Below are 19,911 nucleotides of genomic sequence, written 5' to 3'. Positions count from 1 at the left end.
TTTTCTTATTAATAAAATCCCCGTCTTTCAAAACACTATAAGAAAACGAAAAAATATTATAATGCTTGAAAAAATTTTTAAATTATTTAAAAAAATTCAAATAAGCTCTTATTATTCTATTGCATTCAATCAAGTCATTGTATTTTTATTTTAAACTAAATAAGCTCTTATACATAATGGTTAATTAATCGTCATTAGTCAAAATATTACTTCTTATTTTATATTCACTTGGTGCTAATATGAAGATAATGTGGAAAGTGAAAAATGTCATATAACCATGTCATCATGTTACATTAGCATACCACGTTATCAACTCTTATGATATGTTAGCGTTACCAAACATAAAATAACAAATAACATTTTGACTAATAATAATTAGTCAACTATAAGCCATAAGTGCCTATTTGATTTAAAGTAAAAGTATAAAGATTTGATTTAATATAATAAAAGAATAAAAATTTGTTTACAATTTTTAAAATAATTAAAAAAAAATTTTTAGATATTATGGACAAAAAAATTATGTCACTCATAGGCTCTTATCATCAATAATTGTCTTATGTCGTCTTACTAAAAATACATTTTGCAAAAATATCACGTGATGGAGCATAACAAAAATTTTCGACTTAAATCATGCCATTCTTCTCTTTACTAATTTTTAAAGAACAACTCAATAATAATTTATGCCCAAGAGTTCATGCAAATAATTAAATATAATTTAGATAGTTAAAATTTTACTGTTTTCTTTTTTTAATCATGACGATGTAGATATGCCTAGGTAGATTGTCCGTATGACGTATATAATAACTTAGAATCTTATTTAATTCATCCAAAAATAAAAAATTCTCAATCCATTGTCTGGCATTTTAAAGTTTAAACAGCAACAGGCAATCGAAGGATTTTCCAAGAACGTTGGAAAATTTGACATTAACTAATTTAAAGGAAAGTACGTAGAAGTTGCATATACATTTCGCTCCTTCCTCTCTATCTCCACATTTCTTTTATTAATTTAATTTGGTACAAGTTTCTCACCATCTCAATCGTATTTGAATTAAGAAAAAAAAGAAAGCACCCTCTTCTTTTAAATTATAAAGCAAAAACAAATTTAATAAATTTACGCATTATGCAAGCAGTACTCCATATCCTTTTCTTTTCCATTTATTTAATCACATTAGCTACAAATTATAAATTCATGATACTATATATCAAAATCTTTAAAACCAAAAAATGGTCAAAGACATTGTATCTAGTTATTAAAGTAATAATAGAGTATTAGAATTTATTTTAAACAGTATGTAGACTTGGGATGCTGAAAAACTTACTTTCAATGTGTCTAATTTTGTATAAATTTTCTGATACATAATAAAGTGAATCAATCTGATCGAGTAGAAAAAAATATATATAGAATGGATGGAAAATGATGCCTCGAATTAGGACAAGGTTGACAATATTGTGTTACAATCAAGTTTCTTCAGCTTTCTTTTTGGTTTTTTGGATAAAAAAATTAATAAATCTCCATCATACTGTAGCACTTTCTTTTGGTGAATGAAAGGGAAAAGAAATTATATTATTCAATCCATATTTCATGTCTATGCATTGACTGTATAATATAGGCGCGTGAGTGTTTAACGCGTTCTTTTAAATAAAAAGTTTACTTTTTTGTTTTTTTTTAACTTAAAAAAGATAAGATTTTGGAAATGTATGATTTTTTTTTTCAATCAAAGATTTTTGTTAATTAATATAGAATATGATAGGAATATTACGAAATTAAGCATCATGCCAATAATAATTCCAAATCAAAAACCAAAATCATGAGAACTACAAAAAAAAAAAAAGACCTACCCCAAATTAATTATTTTTCTGTAGTCCTAAATTGGGTAAATCAATGAAAAATAATTTTTTTCTATTTTTTATAAGCCAAAGATTTATTTATAGTGAAGGATTTACATCCATTGTTCCCCTGTCTATTCAATTTATTAACACTAAATATTACTCCTTCCACCTCACTTTGTTTGTTTCTTTATCAACTTTTTTTAATCAAATAATCTCGATTTTGACAATTAATTTTAATAAAATTATAAAATTATAAAATTTTTAGAAATAAGATTTGTAAATCTTGAATTTCAAACATTTCAAAATACTTTTCTTTTGAGATTTTAATTTTGTAAAATATTTTAAATAATAATAGTTAAAATTAAATTCATTTGACAAAAGAAGTCGACAAATCGATAAACAAAATGGAACACAGGGAATAGCTGTAAGCTTCCGTAAAAGCTTTGTTAACGTGGAATAATGTACAATAGTTTAACGTGCAATACTACATAAACGCGTGCCTCAATTCTAAAGAATAGAAAACATAGTCAAAATTATATATCTAAAGTAGGTTCACCAAAATTAAAATATATATATTTTGTGTAAATTTATCTTAGCAGATAATATATAATACTTTTAAGATGAAAATGAAATTAAGTGATAAATACCGTTACATCTCCTTATCAAAAATTAAATAATAAAATTGTTACACCACCTCAATCACCCATCTTAATTTAAAAACTAATCTTGCTTCTATCCAACATTGAAGAGTTAAAACAGGGAAACTTCGGGTTAAATTCATGGAATATACGTTTTCCTTAACGGAAAAGACAATGACTGTCTTGTTGGATAAATTGAGAAGAAATGAATTTTAACAATGACAATTTCTTGGAATTGTTTTTTCGAAGTCGGTTTATTAGCAATATAAATAGGTCACTCTCGATCAACGGGTAATTCATCTTTCCACTATTAAATATCATAGGTTTCTCAGTGGCGTATCTTTCGCTCGTTGATCTTCTCACACAGGTAAATATATCTATCTTTTATTTTATTTCTTTTAAAAACATATCTCGTATATAGTTGAATAATAAATTACACAAATATCAATTGGAGTTTACAGTTATCTTCTAACCAATTATATACTCATTATGGCATTACATCTTCATTCAGCTCACAGCAGATAGACACTATAAACACCCTATATGTTATGATGATTGTTAATGCCATCCTCCTTACAGACTATATGATTGTTAAGGAAGGATATAATAATTAATTGTTTTCGATTGAGTTTGGCCTCAAATATTTTTATATAGACAGGTATACAATTTGCACGACTTTCTTAAGTAATAGGCCAGTTGTCGTATTTTCTATTTACCCAACGAAGTATGAATATTTTATTTCTTTATTATAAAAAAATATTATGTAACATTTATAAATAACATGTGTTTTGTTATGCAGGAAACACGTGATTATTATTATATTATTATTGTTTTCTCTCAATATCTCTCCGGTAAAAAATGAGATTTACAGAAATAGATCATTTTAGTCACCCACATCGGCTTCTACTGGAATCGGCTGAAGTTCCTTTTCGATGCGATGGATGCAAAGAGCTTGGGTTTGGGTTGTGTTACCAATGTCCCTACGAGAAGTGCAACTTCCATCTTCATAAAGAATGCGGAAATGCTCCACCTTCCACTTCCCATCCGTTTTTGAAGAGATGTAACTTCAAATTCTACAAGGAAACTCCCGGATGGCGTGCTAGGTTTTGCGACGCTTGCGGATTGGACATCAAGGGCTTCTTGTACCAATGCTCCCACGAGCATGCACACGATTTACATCCTTGTTGCGCTGAACTCCCCAGGAGCTTATCCAGCAACGGGGAAAAAATCTACCTTAGTAACCAAGTTCGATCCAAATGCTTGAAATGCAAGAGGAAGGAAATTGCAAATGGAGTAAAGGGTTGGTCCTATGTTTCTTCATGTGGTAACTATTGTTATCATGTAGCATGTGTTAAGGAAGCGATCATAGAGAATTGGCAAGGTGGTTATTTTCAATTAGATGTTACCAATGAATTGCAAATTAGTGGTCCAAGTCAAGAGCTAGCAGGCCGAAGTGGGGGAACCTCAGGGTGGAGGAAGGCTAGAAAATTATGGCTCATTCTCAAGCTAGTGGTTTCGGCTATATTTGGTGATCCGGTCACTCTAATTTCGTCTTTGGTTCAAGCTTTGTTAGACTAAGTAATTGTTGTTGTGTAACTGCCCCATAAATTATTAGCAAATTTTTAAATTTCTTGTATTAGGGTTCCTCCTTTTTCTAGTTTTATTCTCCTTTCAGACTGTTTTTCTCTTTGTATTGGCGTGCTTGAGGAGTTAGAAAATTGTATATTTTATTTCACTTGTGAGAGAGACTATTTTTAATTAAAAAACGTCCTCTGTTTGTTTTTTTTTTTTCGTTTCCAACAGAATGGGAAACAAGGTAGGCGTAGGTGATTCCCATTATTAATAATTGGGTTATTCTAACGTGCATGTCTCTTTAATTTTTTATTTTTCCAAAATAAATGTTGTTTTGGTTACTTCTTTGATGAGAGTACAAATCAATTACAAGTAAAAGATAAAGTATTACTACCAAAGAATGGCTCATTTATCAGACCACTTTATAAAATACTGAATTTTTTAAAATAGTAATAATCTTGCAATTTATCTATCACGACCCAAATTCCGGGTCATGACCGGCGCATGGGTCCAATGGACGTAATCCACTAAACCCAGGCAAGCCTATTATTTATCTTACTTATGATTTTATTTATTATCACTAAGTCCTATTTCATGACTTTGAGTCAAAATAGTGATATACATTGCCAACTCGTACTGACATTACTCTTTTAAAATTTACATTAAGTTAATCTATACATAACAAAATAATACTCGACCTCCAGCGGAGTGACTCGGATGGATATACAGCTACCGAATGCCGAGACACCTACCAGAAGATGTACACAGATCTACAAGGACACCTCGTCCTAATTATCGGCTACCTCGTGATCTGAAAACATGAATTTGAAAATGGTGAGTATAAACCCAGTGAGTGAACAAGGAAGGGAACAAGCAACAATTAGGAAAAATTTAAAATCATGATGCACTTGTTTCAAACAATGCAATTTAGTTCATTCCTATTTAAAACCCCTCCAAACCCCAGAGTTTTTCGCTACAGCGAGCATGAATTTCGATGCAGTGAAAACAAAGCAACAAGAGAAACATTTTTCCTCACTCAACAAAAGCCATCCTGCTAAACTAATAAAATCAACCTAACATTCATGAAAATTCTCAAAGTATAATGTGTCAAATTTTACGTACATTACAACCATAAATCATTGTCCATCAATTTTCTATATCACACACATTTACATATATATATATATATATATATATATATATATATATATATATATATATATATATATATATATATATACGTATATACCCATCATCATCATCTCACCAACCCATCATCATCATCACCAGCTCATCATCATCATCATCACCAGCTCATGCGCACTCCCTACTCGCACATGGTTGGGTCATCACCGGATTATGCGCACTCCCTACTCGCACATAACCGGGTCATCCTCGGCTTATGCACACTCTCTACTCGCACATAGCCGAGTCAACATAATTACACAACATTATATTCAAGCATATATGTATATCAACATAATGCAGCCACATAGAAATTCATAATAACCACATTTCATAACATAAACCTTTTCTCAAAAGCTTGTTCCCAAGGCATTCATTTTCATGAAAAATTTCATAAAATCATTCAAACACTTTGTTCAAAACAGTCATATTCCCAAAACAATTTTGATAGGCAGTCCACTCACAGGTGTCGAAAATTCGGATTCCGGGTGAACTCTGACTAATAGTCTTCAGGCATAATTCCTTTGCCTTTTCCGGACGTCTCACCACCTTGACAAATAACAAAGTCGAGGAATTTACTATATTGTCCCTAAATTGATATAAATTAATTTAAACTACTAATACTTGATATGTAAATGCAAAAATATGTCCGATTACCGCTTAATCACGGTATCGATTAAATTCGACCGATCACCCGATTAATCGGCGATTGTGTCCAAATCACCTCCAAATTAATTCATTTCTCCTCTAATACCTTAATTTACCACATACATTTAAATAAAGCCAAATTCAGCATTAGAACCCTCACAATTCATTATAAAAAAAATTTGGTCATTTGGTGTACTAGCATCGAATTTTTTTCTACATAACCGTTTCACCTTACTTCATCATTTTCCATGCCATTTTCCTTGAAATAAAAACAATCCCCCATTGATATTCAGCCCTCATGGTTCGGCCAACAAAGAACCCTAGAGAAATTGAATATTTCTTTTGTGTTTTTGTTCATAACCATGCTTAACTATCCCTAAACACTAACATAGTCTAAAATCAAATTATTCCAACAACAATTCCTCTTCCATACCCATTTTTCAGAATTGAATTCATCATGATAACTCAATATTCAACCATGAAAATCAAGAACAAAAGCATGGGTAAGCTAGGTATCAAGGAGAATTAAAGAAATTTTAACTTACCTAGCTTGTTTCCTTGATTTCTTCACTTTTTCTTTGAATTTTCACCTAGGTTTTCTTGTTTTTCCTTTTGTTCTTCCTTTTTTCTTGTTGCTGGATGTCTAGGCCGAATATGGTGAGGGAATTGGGGATTTAATGGGCTGATTTCTATAGAAAATAATAAAATAATCAAGCATGCCATGTGTCACATGCTTATTGGCCTAATTTTTAACTTTTTGACTTTTTCTTCTTAATTTTCCACCACAAATATTCTGGTATTTATCCAATCCTACCACAATTAAAATCCCTTGGTCTTGACAAGTGCTGGGCCAAAAATTTTACTGATTTGCCCCCGAGACAAAAAATTACGATTTTGCCCTTATACTCCGAAATGTACCGGAATCTCATTATTTCTACTTTTCAACCTAAAATAACACTAATATTGATCAATATTAACCAAATGGGGCAAAATTTGTTTTAAAAAAATTTCGTTTAGTCCACTAGTGGCAAAATTACCATTTTACCCTTCTGCTCCATAAATACCGGGAATCACAATTTTTCACTACTAAACATCATTTTATACTCCAATAATCATAATTATATTTCATATAATTATTCTTGGTCAAATGTGATCAAATCTTGGCTAAAAATCTCCATTTTATCATCAAATGGTAAAATGACCGTTTTGTCCCTAATTGGTCAATTTTCTGATGGACTCCAAACTGGACCTTGAACTCCAAATCACTATTCTAAGCCATTCTGTTGGTTTTAAAATTTTCAAATTCCTCTTAGAATTTCTATTTGAACTAGTTCAAGGCTCGATTTAACTTAGTTGTACCACTCGATACAATACCGTCTTTTAATCGAGCTTGACAGGGTCTCACATTATCCGTAAGGATACATATATTGGATCCAATTCCTTCATCACTTTTTAATTAATACATGACTGAAGTTAATGGTATATTAAAAATACGTAAATATATAAGAACCGAACCCAATTAAATAACTTTAGTTCATCTTTATTAGCTTTTTTTTTAATTGAAAATTCTCACAGGGCCTAGTTATACTGTTAAAATTTTATTAAAATAAGAAAAATAAGTACATAAAGGAGGGGGACATAAACCTTACTTTCAGAATTACATAAGATATGAGAGAAAGAAGACCTATTGAAGGTAATACTTTCCTTTCATATTTACTATGAATGCATAGCATAAGTAATACTACTTATTAAAATAAAACTACGAACAAAAAATAAATTAGGAGTATTACTCCCTTACAATTATTTGATTCTAACATAAGGTAAGTTTAACTTATCTAGCCTAAGGATACCTCTTAATTCGCCGGCTTCAACTTGGAACACCCTCAATCCATCATGCAAGTACCCTTGATTGGAAAGAAAGTCGGCAGCTTGGTTCCCTTCATGGTGAATGTGAGTAATTCAAAACGAAAAATGCTTTAAGAGATTTTGTACGGAGGCCAATAAATATCTGGTGTTATGGGAGCCTAAGTTGCTTTTCTGCATCATATTCACAAACTACCAATGCATCCATTTCAATCCTTACTTTGTCAAAATTGCATTCTTGGCATAAAGATAAACCTCTTTTTAAAGCAAGAAGTTTTGCCTGTAAAGAATTCTGTGGGCCAAAATTCTCATAGAAACCAAAAAAAAGTTTACCTGTATGGTCTCGAACAACTCCTCCACTTGCTACATGTTGGCATTTTTAGACCACTTATCCACATTTAGCTTAATTTCATCTGATAATAGTTTTAACCATTTAATTATTTGGGGCGATATAGATGGAGGACGTGGAAAAGTGAGGTTCCACAACTCGACAATCTGCACATCTTTATTAGCTTGACTTCTTGATCACTAAACATGGCAAACTACTTACAGAATATGACTCACGAGCATTACATCATCCACTTGTGTTTCTAGCCAATGTAATTATATTGGTTTCAATTATACTGAACTTATTCCAACTAATAGCCTAACTTGCAATCCAAGAAACTAAGTGTATTAATCCGGCCAAAAAGCCCTCATTAGACTAAACCAACTTCAACAACTTTTATCTAGCTCGTGTTTCATTAATTAGCCAAATAACAATTCTGTAGGTCAAGCAGTTAAATTGAATATTCTAATATTTCCCTTTATAAATAAAGCTAATAATATTATTTATGGATTCCAAACAGAAAAAGAAAAAGAAAATTTCTTGACATATGATATACATACATATATCCCAAAAAAAGAAAATATAATATTTATGATATCAATATTTCAAACCAAACACACTCTTATGTTTAAAATTCATAATTTATGTGATTCATGGAAAACTGAAAACCCAAAGGCTAGCCAATAGCAATATGTCAATTTAAGGATTTTATTTTCCAAGTTAAAAGTTAAATTTACATGTTACATATTTTATGAAAATATTATTGTATTTGCCCTTCAGAGTGTTTTAACTTTTACCCATAGTAGATAAAAAGGCTTAACAATCAGTATTTAACTAAACTTTGTATGGCATCATTTTAAAATGACGTTTTCTCTTAGTAAAAGTAACAGGTTTTTTTATTACTCAAAAATTAAACATCTTTAAAATCAAAGATAAAAAGCATGTGCATTGTTCTGTTTCCTTTTGTTTTCCTTTATATATTCATCATAAATTTTACAAATATATGAAATCCAAACTTTCATCATTTTACATAATAAAAGTGTTCAAAATTTTGACTTGATTTTAAATTTCTCAGACGTAATCATCAATCACCACCCAATTCCAAATATAAGTAGACACATAAGAGGGAGGAATTGTTGTTAGATGAGGCTTCCGCCAAAATAGAAAAGGAGATATGTGTAAGGTAGGATTAAAGAAAAGGTAGCAGGTTGACCATGCAAAGGTAGCGAGTACTTCCCTTAAAAAATTACAAAGTGAGGGATCACTTGAGCCTAAGGGAGATTTAAGTGAATCACATGCGAAGGATTTAAAATTGAAGGGAACAAAGATGTTGGGTGAGGGAAGTGGGCTTAAAAGGTATGATGAAAAGACCAACATGCGGAGGGGCCTGGTAGTAATAAGGAACGTTTTGAGATTATCAAGAAAGGGCTAAGGAGTAAGAAAGTGAGTTGAGATTATCTAGGCGTGAGGGATAACAAAGGGGATGGTTGCAAGTGAGCTAAACTTGAAAGAAATAAAATTGGTTTGTGAGACTAGTGTGCCTAGAAAGAGTAAGGAGATGGATCAAGTATGGTGGTGTCTAGTAGTAATGGGCAATGGGCCAAGAAAACCAAGAAAAGGGGAAAGGGCATGAATGTGGGGTGTGAATCTATGCACGATGAGGAAATTGTTAGGAAGGCTGAAAATCCCAATAGAAGGCTTAAGGTGAGTAAGGAGGAAAATATGGGCAAAAGGGAAAAAGAGTAAGAATTGGGGTTTTGGTGAAGATTTAGGGATTAATGAAATTGAAGTGAGATAACATGGTGTATGTGATCAAAACTAAATTTCACAACTACCAAAATGGAAAGTTTGAGGCAGCATAATAAGGGAGGAAGAATTATGATGAAATAATAAGTAATCGAGGGATTATGTTTCATGATGGGACTAAGTTAGACATGAGGATACTGTCGTGGGTGGGAAGGGAAATCATGTAGTTGATTGAGGAATGAAATAAAGTTAGTGGAGTAAGAATGTGATGAGTTTGAAACTAAAGTTGAGGAAGAAGAAAAAGCTAAAAGAAATTAGGCAGAAAGCTCACAAATTATTGACAAGCAAAATGGTGAAAGGTAGGCAGATAGTAACATTAAAGGCGAAAAATCCCTAAATGAAAAATAGGTCGTTGAAAAATAGCTCTTCCAAGGAGATTGATGAGAAAAAGGAGAATGAGATATGGGAAGCTGTGGTGAGAAAACTTGTTTTATGGCTAAACAAGAAGGTTGTGAGATTGTATTAAGAAGGGAAATTATGAAAGTTCTATATAGGGAATAGGACAAAGGTAGTGTAAGTAAGGAAAGGTCGATCTCAAATGATGACATTATTTATAGAAACTTAGTGACCTTGAAAGAGGTCAAGGAAAAATAGGGAATGGGTCGAAAGCTTGGATTGAAGTTTCAAGAAAGCAAGGAAGCTACATTTAAGGCCTTTGTTGATTTGGAACTTGGTGATTACATTGAGTGAGCAATATGAGAAGGGTGAAAGGTGCTTTCAGATTGGGGTTAAAAATTTCTAACAATGATACTATTGACTTGGAATATTAAAGATGTGTTAAGTGTGAAAACAGAACAGCTGTCAGAGGTTTGGTTAGGAAAAATAAACCAAATGTCACGACCCGGAACTCCCATCGAGCCAGTGACAACCGCCGCGACGTCCCGATAAGCACTCATTACCCCGAATGCCGATCGAAACCCCGCAAGGCTTAGCATCAACTTCCGCATCTCCCCGGTGAGCGACAGTTATTAAATCTCGCATTTCAAGAAAACATAAGTTGGTTCCAACTCAAAACAATAAAATATTATTTTCTAGCTCACAGGGGCATTTTCGTCAATTTTTTTTTGAAATTTCGAAATCCGAAAAAATGTAATATGTAAGTGGAAACACATATTTCATGATTTAAATTAAATTTTGAAGTCTAAAACATTCGTTTAAAGTAAAATTATAGCTATTTGAATATAATAAAAACATTAAATAAAATATTCTATTTTCTTAAAACATAATATTTTCAAAGTCTTCCTAAAATAACTTTTGTAGCGTAAGAGTAAAATAAATTTCTTCATATAGTAATAAAGATAATTAAAGTATGAAATTTCGTTTACAGTGACACGTGGGCCCCCAACTAACCAAGAAAGTGTAGATTTACGAACCCTTACTTCCTATGATGCAACTCCGAGATTAATTCTCGTCTTAATCAACTATCAACAAACTGTATTGAGCCTGAAAAATGGATAGGAAGAGGGGTGAGATAAAATAATCCCAGTGAGTAAACAATTACCATCAAAAGCATCTAAAGCCGAGTAAATGGAGACAATATAAAAATGTTATATCTCAATAATGTTCATAACACAAAACTCGTTTCAATCTATACCAAACAATTTCTTTTCATCAAAATTTCTCGGCTTATGAATTTCTTAAACTTGGCCCCTGCCAAAATCATTCTCGCAGGTACCTTCGTCAAGGTATCCCACTGAGACCGCCAAGGCTGTTCAATGACCCATACCCATAAACATGTTTTCACATCTAACACATAGCCGTTCCTTGGCGTTGGCTGAGTCTCACTCTCACGTGGTGGCCCGAACGTGAGGTGCACTCAAATCATACCTCAGGAGATACATCACCCAACATCTCCCATCGGAGGTAAGTATATAATTGAGTTACCGTGCCCCTCTCATAGGCAGTCCACGGAAACCCCCACCACTGCAGTGACCGTTTAATATACCACCAGACCCATAAAATTTCCAGTAGCATAATATGGCAAATAAAATTTAATCTAGTCTACCAAGACCAATCCAAAACTGTTCATATATTTCATGCCAACCTCAAAAATTTAGCCATCATGCTACCATATTATCATAAGCCCCAATTTCAGTAACATATAAAATCATAAATTTCAACACAGTCTCCATATACTCAATTTTCTCAAAACAATATTTGATTTTAAAACCAGTATAAATCTCATTTTTATTAAAAAATATTTTAATTGGAAAACATAATATTTTATAATTTAAATTCACCATTCAATAAAAGCATCAAACAAGTATAATTACTCTAGATATTTAAGACGATAAATTGTCCACTCACAGTTTTAGGAGTCGATGTACTTCTAATCCCAGTCTTCAAGCACAATTTCTATACTTTTACTAGTATAATTTGCTCACCACCTATCCACAATGTACAATACATAATTCACCACATCAATGCTTGACCATTATAAAATCAATTCAGGCTCGGTATATATGCATGATATGACATGCAACTTATTCGACTACCGCTTAAATGCGGTGCTGACCTAATTCGGCCTATTACCCAATTAAATTACTAACGCGTCCAATTTAATCTCAAATTAATTTTTTTTCAGTTTCTATACCTCAATTGCACCCAAATTGACTTAATGTTCCTCAGTGTGGTGCAAATTATCAGTCTCAATAAAAATTTACGAAAATACCCCTAGTGGGTAAAAATTCATATTTTTACTCCGAAAATTCTCATTATTTTTCTAGGCTCATAATTTATCATTATTCATCATAATTCCTCAAATAAACATCAAGATCAGCAGCCAATATTCCCCTAGAAAATTCAGCCAATAATGGTAATGGAGGAAAATAAATTCTTTTCTTGTTGTTTTGTTCCTAAATATGCTAAACTAACTTAAAACTCTAACATAACTTAGAATCAAATTAATCTAAGAATTTTCTCTCTCCTAACCCATTTTTTCAGAATTGAATTCATGCTCAAATCACATGATTCAACCATGAAAAATGATAAGAAATGCATGGAAATGATAAATCTTAAGCTAAGCTTGAAAAATCATACCTTTAAACACTTGATTCCTTGAAAAATCACACTTTTTCTTTGAATTTTCTCACTCTAGGGTTTGTTCTTATTTCTCTCTCTCACCTGATGGTTTTGGCTGACCATCCAAATGAAGAATTCTGAAATTTTCAAGCCTTTTAATAGGCTTAATAAAATATTATTATTTTATTTACCTTTTGAATATTTTATTATTTTATTTTTTTCTAGCCATCTTTTTGACTTTCTTTCTCGACCACTCAATCCTCTTCACTTATCCATGTCTTCCATGAAATTTCTAGACTTTTCCAAAGTTTTGGTGGAGCAAATTTTTAAAAATTACACTTTTGCCCCAGTAAAGTGAAAAATTACATTTTTACCCCAGAAACTGAAAAATTGCCCATAGACATATTTTTCATCCCTTATACTCATACCATTCTCCAATTTGTCAAATGTGATCTAAATTCTCTCAAAATCTCAAATTTTATCCGCGAGTGGAAAAATTACAATTTTGCCCCTAGATAGTGAAAATTTCGGTTTGACTCCGAATTGATCCTCGAACTCCTAATTACCGTTTTGAGTCATCCCTGAACTGTGAAACTCTTAATTTCACCTTAAAATTCCTATTTGAACTAGTTCGAGGCTTAATCGACTTAATGATACCATTAGGGGCAATATCGTCTTTTAACGATTTCTCGAACTTCCTAATTATACAAACATTCTATCGAGCATGTGAATGACATTATAATTATTTTACAAAGCAGGGTTTGACACCAAACATGGTGTTTCTTTAAGAAACAAAGTGGGAAAGGTTGATCATAGGGTGTATGAGTTAGTGTGGTGAAAGGAGCTTATAAAAGGTCAATTTGCATTGTGTAAGTGTGATCTGGGGGTTCAACGCATATTTGGAAAGAGGTTTTTTTTTTTTTTTTTGAAATGAACACTTGCATTGTGGGAAAACATTATATGTTATTGATAGGGATGGTGAAGGAAATTCATAAAAGTGTGGTTTTGGGAATGTTTATGCTTTGAATGATGAGAGTAAAAGAAAAGAATTATGTGAGAAGATGTTTCATGTTCTTGATAAGTATAAGCTATATAGCCAATCGGATTTCTCAAGGTTTATATCTTTAATCATGCAACAAGATTACTCATAACAAGTGGTCAAAGGTTTTCCTTCATCAATAAGCTATTATACATAGGCTTATTAGATGAAGTCTAAGGAATTAACTTGCCTTGTAAGGGAATTGTACAGTGTTACAATTATGAGATCCCTATGCATTAAAGCATAATTCCTGAATTGTTCTTGGTCGATGTATTGTTGAGACTGGACATCAATGATGCTTATAGACTAGCACATTCTATGTTCCTTATTTATGAAATAAGCAACTGATCTCATAGGTTGAAGTATGAAGATATTTGGAATTAGAATGTGGGTACTTATTCTTGGAACAAGTTCACCAAACATGACTTGCCATGAGGATTCCATTTAGTATGTCACTCGAGTGTCTATGAAATATATCTTCATGTGACAATCATGCAAATGATCCTTAGACGTAAGATACCGAGTTGTCTTATATGAGAATTGATATACTTTGATATCATCACTCCGAGTTTTAACCAAAGATACCCAAACAGGATGCTATTGGGTATATCATGAAACATATGAAGGAAAATGAGTGGTTAAGAAAGGATTCACTACTCCAAGTTGTCGTAACGTGCGGGTCTGAGAACCCGATCGCTAGACGCTGGGAAACATTATGGAGTCTCCACTAATCTTTGTTCTAGGTGTGATTGGCCACCTATTGACTCGATTCTAATCGACGAAGTCTTAAATTGATTTTAAGTCCATCGAGAGAATTTTAAACTGGTCTACATCTTTTAGGATTAGGTTCAAGAGTGCAGTTACGCTTAAGGAAGTATTAACACCCCCGTGATGCCCGTTCCATGAACGGTACCATTTAATTTTAGATTATCCTATTAGGGCCTTGATCCTTAAATTTATTATGCTTCTTATTTATTATTCATTTATTTTAGCCTCTATTTTGTTAAAATATTTTATTTGACTCTAAGGTGTGATATGAACATGAGGCATTGCGAAATGCATGGCATGAAATTCAAATAATGTCGGACAAATAACTTTTTATTGAGGACATTCTCTCGGATCCACCCATCATACTGGTAGGATCTGGGGATATTCTCTCACTTAGAGAATTATCCGAAAAATTCACCTTCGTAAATTTGATGAATAAATCTCATCATTGGGGTTATCGTACTCTTTTTAGAAAAAAAAATATTTTCATGAATGTAAACCTATTACAAGCATAAGCCTTTTTATTAAAGATGTTTCCCGAGCCCTCCCATCATACTGGTGGGACCCGGGGACATCCTTTCACCTAGGGAACTTTCTAAGAGAAACCCACCTTCGCAAGATTTTTGGAAAATCCCATCATCGGGACTTGTACTCGTGGACAACATTATCTATATGCCATGACATGCGTGATGCAATAAAGACATATGCTATGCTTATGGAATTCATTATTCATTATTATTTTTTATTTCTAAGCTCTCTTATGTCTTCCTTGCTATTTCTTAGGGACTCTCTTTTTCTATGTTTCCTTTTATCATTATGCACATTAAGAATTATATATATTTCTATGTTATTTAAGTGTATATTTTTTTACTATATAAACTATCTTTTCACTCATAATCTATAGCAAGATATCCAATTTCATAATTATATACATATTGATTCCATTTTTCTCTTTTTATTATCTACCCTATTCCCTTTTCATAACACTTATAAATTTATTACTATATATATTTTATACAACTAGATATTTAAATTTTATGTTTTAAACATATTTATTATTTGGAATTTTCCATCATCGTATATTTTAATTATTTATCTATTTATTTATTGCCATGAGTATTACCATTTTCACAATTTGATTTTTATCTTTGAACAATTAAAATATGTCATCTTTTCTCTTATATATGCCATATTTGTATTTATATTTTGTTTGACTAATTTATTGTATAGTAATTTTTATTTATTTAAAATTAAAAAATCTCGGAACCTCAAAATCGACGCCTTCCCATCGTACTGGTGGAGCCTTAATTTGGATTCCGAGCCTAGGAAAAATTAGTCCGAAATTACCACTTCTTGCATCCCGGCCAATCATCCTATCATCGGTGTTGAATTAAGTACTCATCTTATTTATATGAATAATCGTTTAACTTACACCACTTTCATTCTCTCTCTTTCTATTTTATATAAAGCTATCTCTTTCAAACACTTTGTCATCTACATATATTTTTTCTATTACATTTTTATTTTATTTATTTTTATATCTTTATATTTATTTTACCTAATTCATTCCTATTTTACCTATATTAGTTCACGTAATTATGTATTCCATTTTAAATTTAACATCTGAACTCTACCTACATCTTATATATATTTTCTCTTAACCATATTCTTAATCTAACCAAATATTTCCTAATGTATATAATTCAATCTAAATGAACCTATTTCTATTACTAAATGCCTATTATCATTATTTTTAACATTAACATCCACCTAAACCTATTTATTATATTATGATTTTTAATTAAATGTTCACTTATTTCCCTATATAAATTTTATCCTTAAATATGTTTTTATAACTAAAACAACCCTTTTTTTTGGTTCTAATTTTATCATCATTTTTTGAATATATTTTATTATTTATCCATTTATTGAAATCTCTTTGTATTTCTAAGTATTTTATTTTCTATTTACTTCACCTATTTTTACACTATCCTATTCTACTCTATATTTTCTCTCATAACATCTGATAATCATCATATGTATTTTATCTTTTAATTTAATTAATAATCTAATAAAACTAATTATCTTCCTACCTAAACATTAAGTCAAACTCAACACCACAAAACCATACCAATATAAAAAGAGAGGTGAAGTGTTTACCTTACTAGGTAACGTCGGTCCAAATAGCTAATCAACACTTTCCTCTAAATGCACCATTTGGTGCTCTGAACAGCCACTTCCTCAAGCACTAAAATGGTGTCATTTTGAAGCCTTTCAAGGCCTATGTATGAAAACCATTTCTCTTCTTCCACCCCTCATTTCTCCCACTCACTTTCTCTCTTTAATCGGCGTCCTTCCCCTTCTCTATCCTTATAGATCGACAACTTTAACCCCAAGCTTTTCCTCTCTAACCGGCGACAGATAAAGCTCCCTACCCTCCAAATGGCAGCACAAAAAGCTCCCTCCTTTCCTGAACCAAACCGACGACATTAAAAGCTTTCCCCTTTAGTAAACTTTCCCCAACTGACAAAAAAAAAATGCTCTTTCCTTTCCTAACTATTCACTCAATATCTCCCTTTTCCCTCTCCCTCACAGGTGACACTCTTGCTATTTCCTTCTATCTTTCTCTATTTTTTTTGTTTGTGGCTTCTGGTTGCTAGAACTCTTAGGGTTTTTTTTTTCATTTTTGATTTTTGGTTGCTGTTGTGTGTTTTTGTAGCTACTACAGTACTGCTTTTATACCCAATTCCAATCTTGGGGGTGCCGTTTCCACTTTCTGCCAGACGCGAGTTTTTCTCTTGTGGCACAACGTATTGTGCCTATCCGCACCCTACCAGTCATCTAGCTTTTTCTCTTTCTTCTTTTTTTTTGTGTTACTATTATGTTGTCCTTAGTCTCCATAACACTATAATGCTTAATTAACACATAAAACAAGTAGATAATATCAATAATGAAAAATAAAGTATAGTGTCTACACAAGTGATTAAGGAGATGTGTCTTGATTGATCTTGCCCTGAATTAGCTTAATAATGTCTTTGGCCAAAGCAAGATGGATTTTGGAAAAGAAGTTTTCCATAATCCATGTTAGCTAATTAATGGTTGCAAGAACTATTATGGAAAACAAATCGAAGAGTAGACATTGTACCATGCTCCTTGGATTTTTGAAACATTTGGTGAAAAGATTGAATTGTACTGAAAGACTAATCACTAAAAGGTTGTGTGAAATACCAATTTTACATATAATGAAAATTTGGTTAAAACTTGAATTTTGATGAATTATACGCTGGTGACAATTATCTATAAGAATTCCTTGTCATTTGATGTAAATCGTTCCATATGATTATCCTATATTCATGGATGAATGAAGATTGAAGAGATGGTTGATAAAAGATGCCAAACGAATGAATTTTTGCAAGTTTAAACTTGGAGGATTGACCCTTAATGGTTAAAACTCGACCATAGTGACATGGGGCTTAGAAAACATCAAAGTCCTAGTTAAGGGTCGACTATACAAGGCCAAAACTTGACTGTAGGTAGAAAAATGAAGCCATAGCCCACTATAGGGACTAAGTAGTCGACTATAGCAGAAAAATGAAGCGATAGTCGACTATAGAGTTTGAGTAGTTGACTATAGCTTCTTTTGACTAAAAAAAATATATAAAAGGCTCAACACAAGCCTTAGCCTTCATTTTTCATTTTCTCAACCTCCAACTGATCCCCAATGACCACTAAACCCTTTTCCAACCTCTTAAAACCCCATTGGACAAAGAATCAACCTTTCAAACTCAAATCTAAGGTAAAATTTGACATTTTTGGGTTTTAATCATAATGTTTGAACCTAACTCAAGGGTTTTGTAAGTTTCAACTCATTTAATCCGAATTTAAGCTAGGATTTTAAGGGTTTTTGTTCTTCAACATGGTTTTGGACGTAAAGATGTTTAAAGATTCATTATTTAAGATTTGGATTTGAAGATTTGTGGATTAGTAGCTTTAAACAAAAAATATACCCGATTAGTTTTGCATAAATGGATTTGTTGGAAGAAATAAGGATTTATGCTAGAAATTGTTGTGATAGGTTGTGTTGAGCTTGAATATCATAAAACAAGCAAGGTTTGATGAAGCAACGCTTAGAAGAATGATTTTATAAAGGTGAATAGATACACCCTTTTAAGCATTTTAATATGGTAAAGCTAAGCATGTTTCATTGAATTGTTTGACTTGCATGATTTGAATATTATGCTTATAATATTAAATTAAATTATTTTAATCAAATGTTTTAAAAGAAGTTTTAAAATCTATTTATGTATGTAAATATTACTACTATATATTAGTTTTTAATAAGGGGGGACAAGCCCTTTCAAACGTTTTACTTCAAAAACTTCAATTTCGTTATGAATAGGAAATAAGAAATGTGTATAGACTTGTGGATGACAAGCAGATGTAAGTTCCCACCTTTATACTTGATGATGAGCATGATGGCTGAGTATTTTTGAAGAAATATGATTCACGATAAATTAGCAACTAAATTGCTGTTATGGAAAAATATAGATGAACGCTTAGGTTGAAGTAGATATTCCCACCCTTAAGCATATGATATATTTTATTTGAGGAATATTAGAACATGAGAATCATGGTTTTTGGGATGATATGTGATGTAGTTTAAAGGTGTAGCATGAGTTTACTTTAAGGAAATTTAAAGGTGTAGCATGAGTTTACTTTGAATATGTGTTGATAATAAATTGAGGTGTGAGATAATGCATTGTATTATGAAATAATACTTGTATGTGAATGTTTCCTAGAGCTTTCACATGGTGTAAGGTAATATTCTGCACCTAGTGAATTGTGCCTAGTATGATGATGATGACAGTGTTCCATATGGTGTGAGATAACAATCCACACGTTGTGACTTACGCTTAGTATGATGATGATAGCGTTTCCACACATTGTGAGGTAATACGTGGTGCCAACGCTTAATGATATATTGAGCGATTTCCACACATAGTGAGGCAAATTCCATTACATGGTGGCAATGCTTAACATGAGTGAGGTCGATGTGCCACTCACTAAGCTTAGACTTAGGCTAAGACCCAGTAGGCATCCTTGCATTCATGACTATTGCATATTACTCTTGTATTGTGATGTTTCTTGTGCTTGAAATGTTTGATTGAGTTGTAAATTAAACTCTAAGCAATAAGATAGTCAAGAAAGACTAA

The 19,911-nt window shown here is 32.0% G+C and overlaps 1 protein-coding gene across 1 annotated transcript; it reads left to right on the top strand.

Annotated features, from left to right (window-relative positions):
- The first annotated feature begins 2,781 nt into the window (after positions 1-2,781).
- LOC18589467 (protein VACUOLELESS GAMETOPHYTES-like) lies at positions 2,782-4,381 on the top strand. Its single transcript, XM_018126843.2, has 2 exons — positions 2,782-2,835; positions 3,268-4,381. The coding sequence occupies exon 2, from the start codon at positions 3,327-3,329 to the stop codon at positions 4,044-4,046; it is 720 nt and encodes a 239-aa protein (XP_017982332.1). The 5' UTR covers positions 2,782-2,835; positions 3,268-3,326; the 3' UTR covers positions 4,047-4,381.
- The last annotated feature ends 15,530 nt before the right edge of the window (positions 4,382-19,911 follow it).

This window comes from Theobroma cacao, chromosome 9 (genome assembly GCF_053813885.1).
Source record: "Theobroma cacao isolate CCN51 chromosome 9, ASM5381388v1, whole genome shotgun sequence".
In the NCBI taxonomy this organism is placed as follows: domain Eukaryota; kingdom Viridiplantae; phylum Streptophyta; class Magnoliopsida; order Malvales; family Malvaceae; genus Theobroma; species Theobroma cacao.
This window is presented reverse-complemented; position numbering and strand designations above follow the sequence as displayed.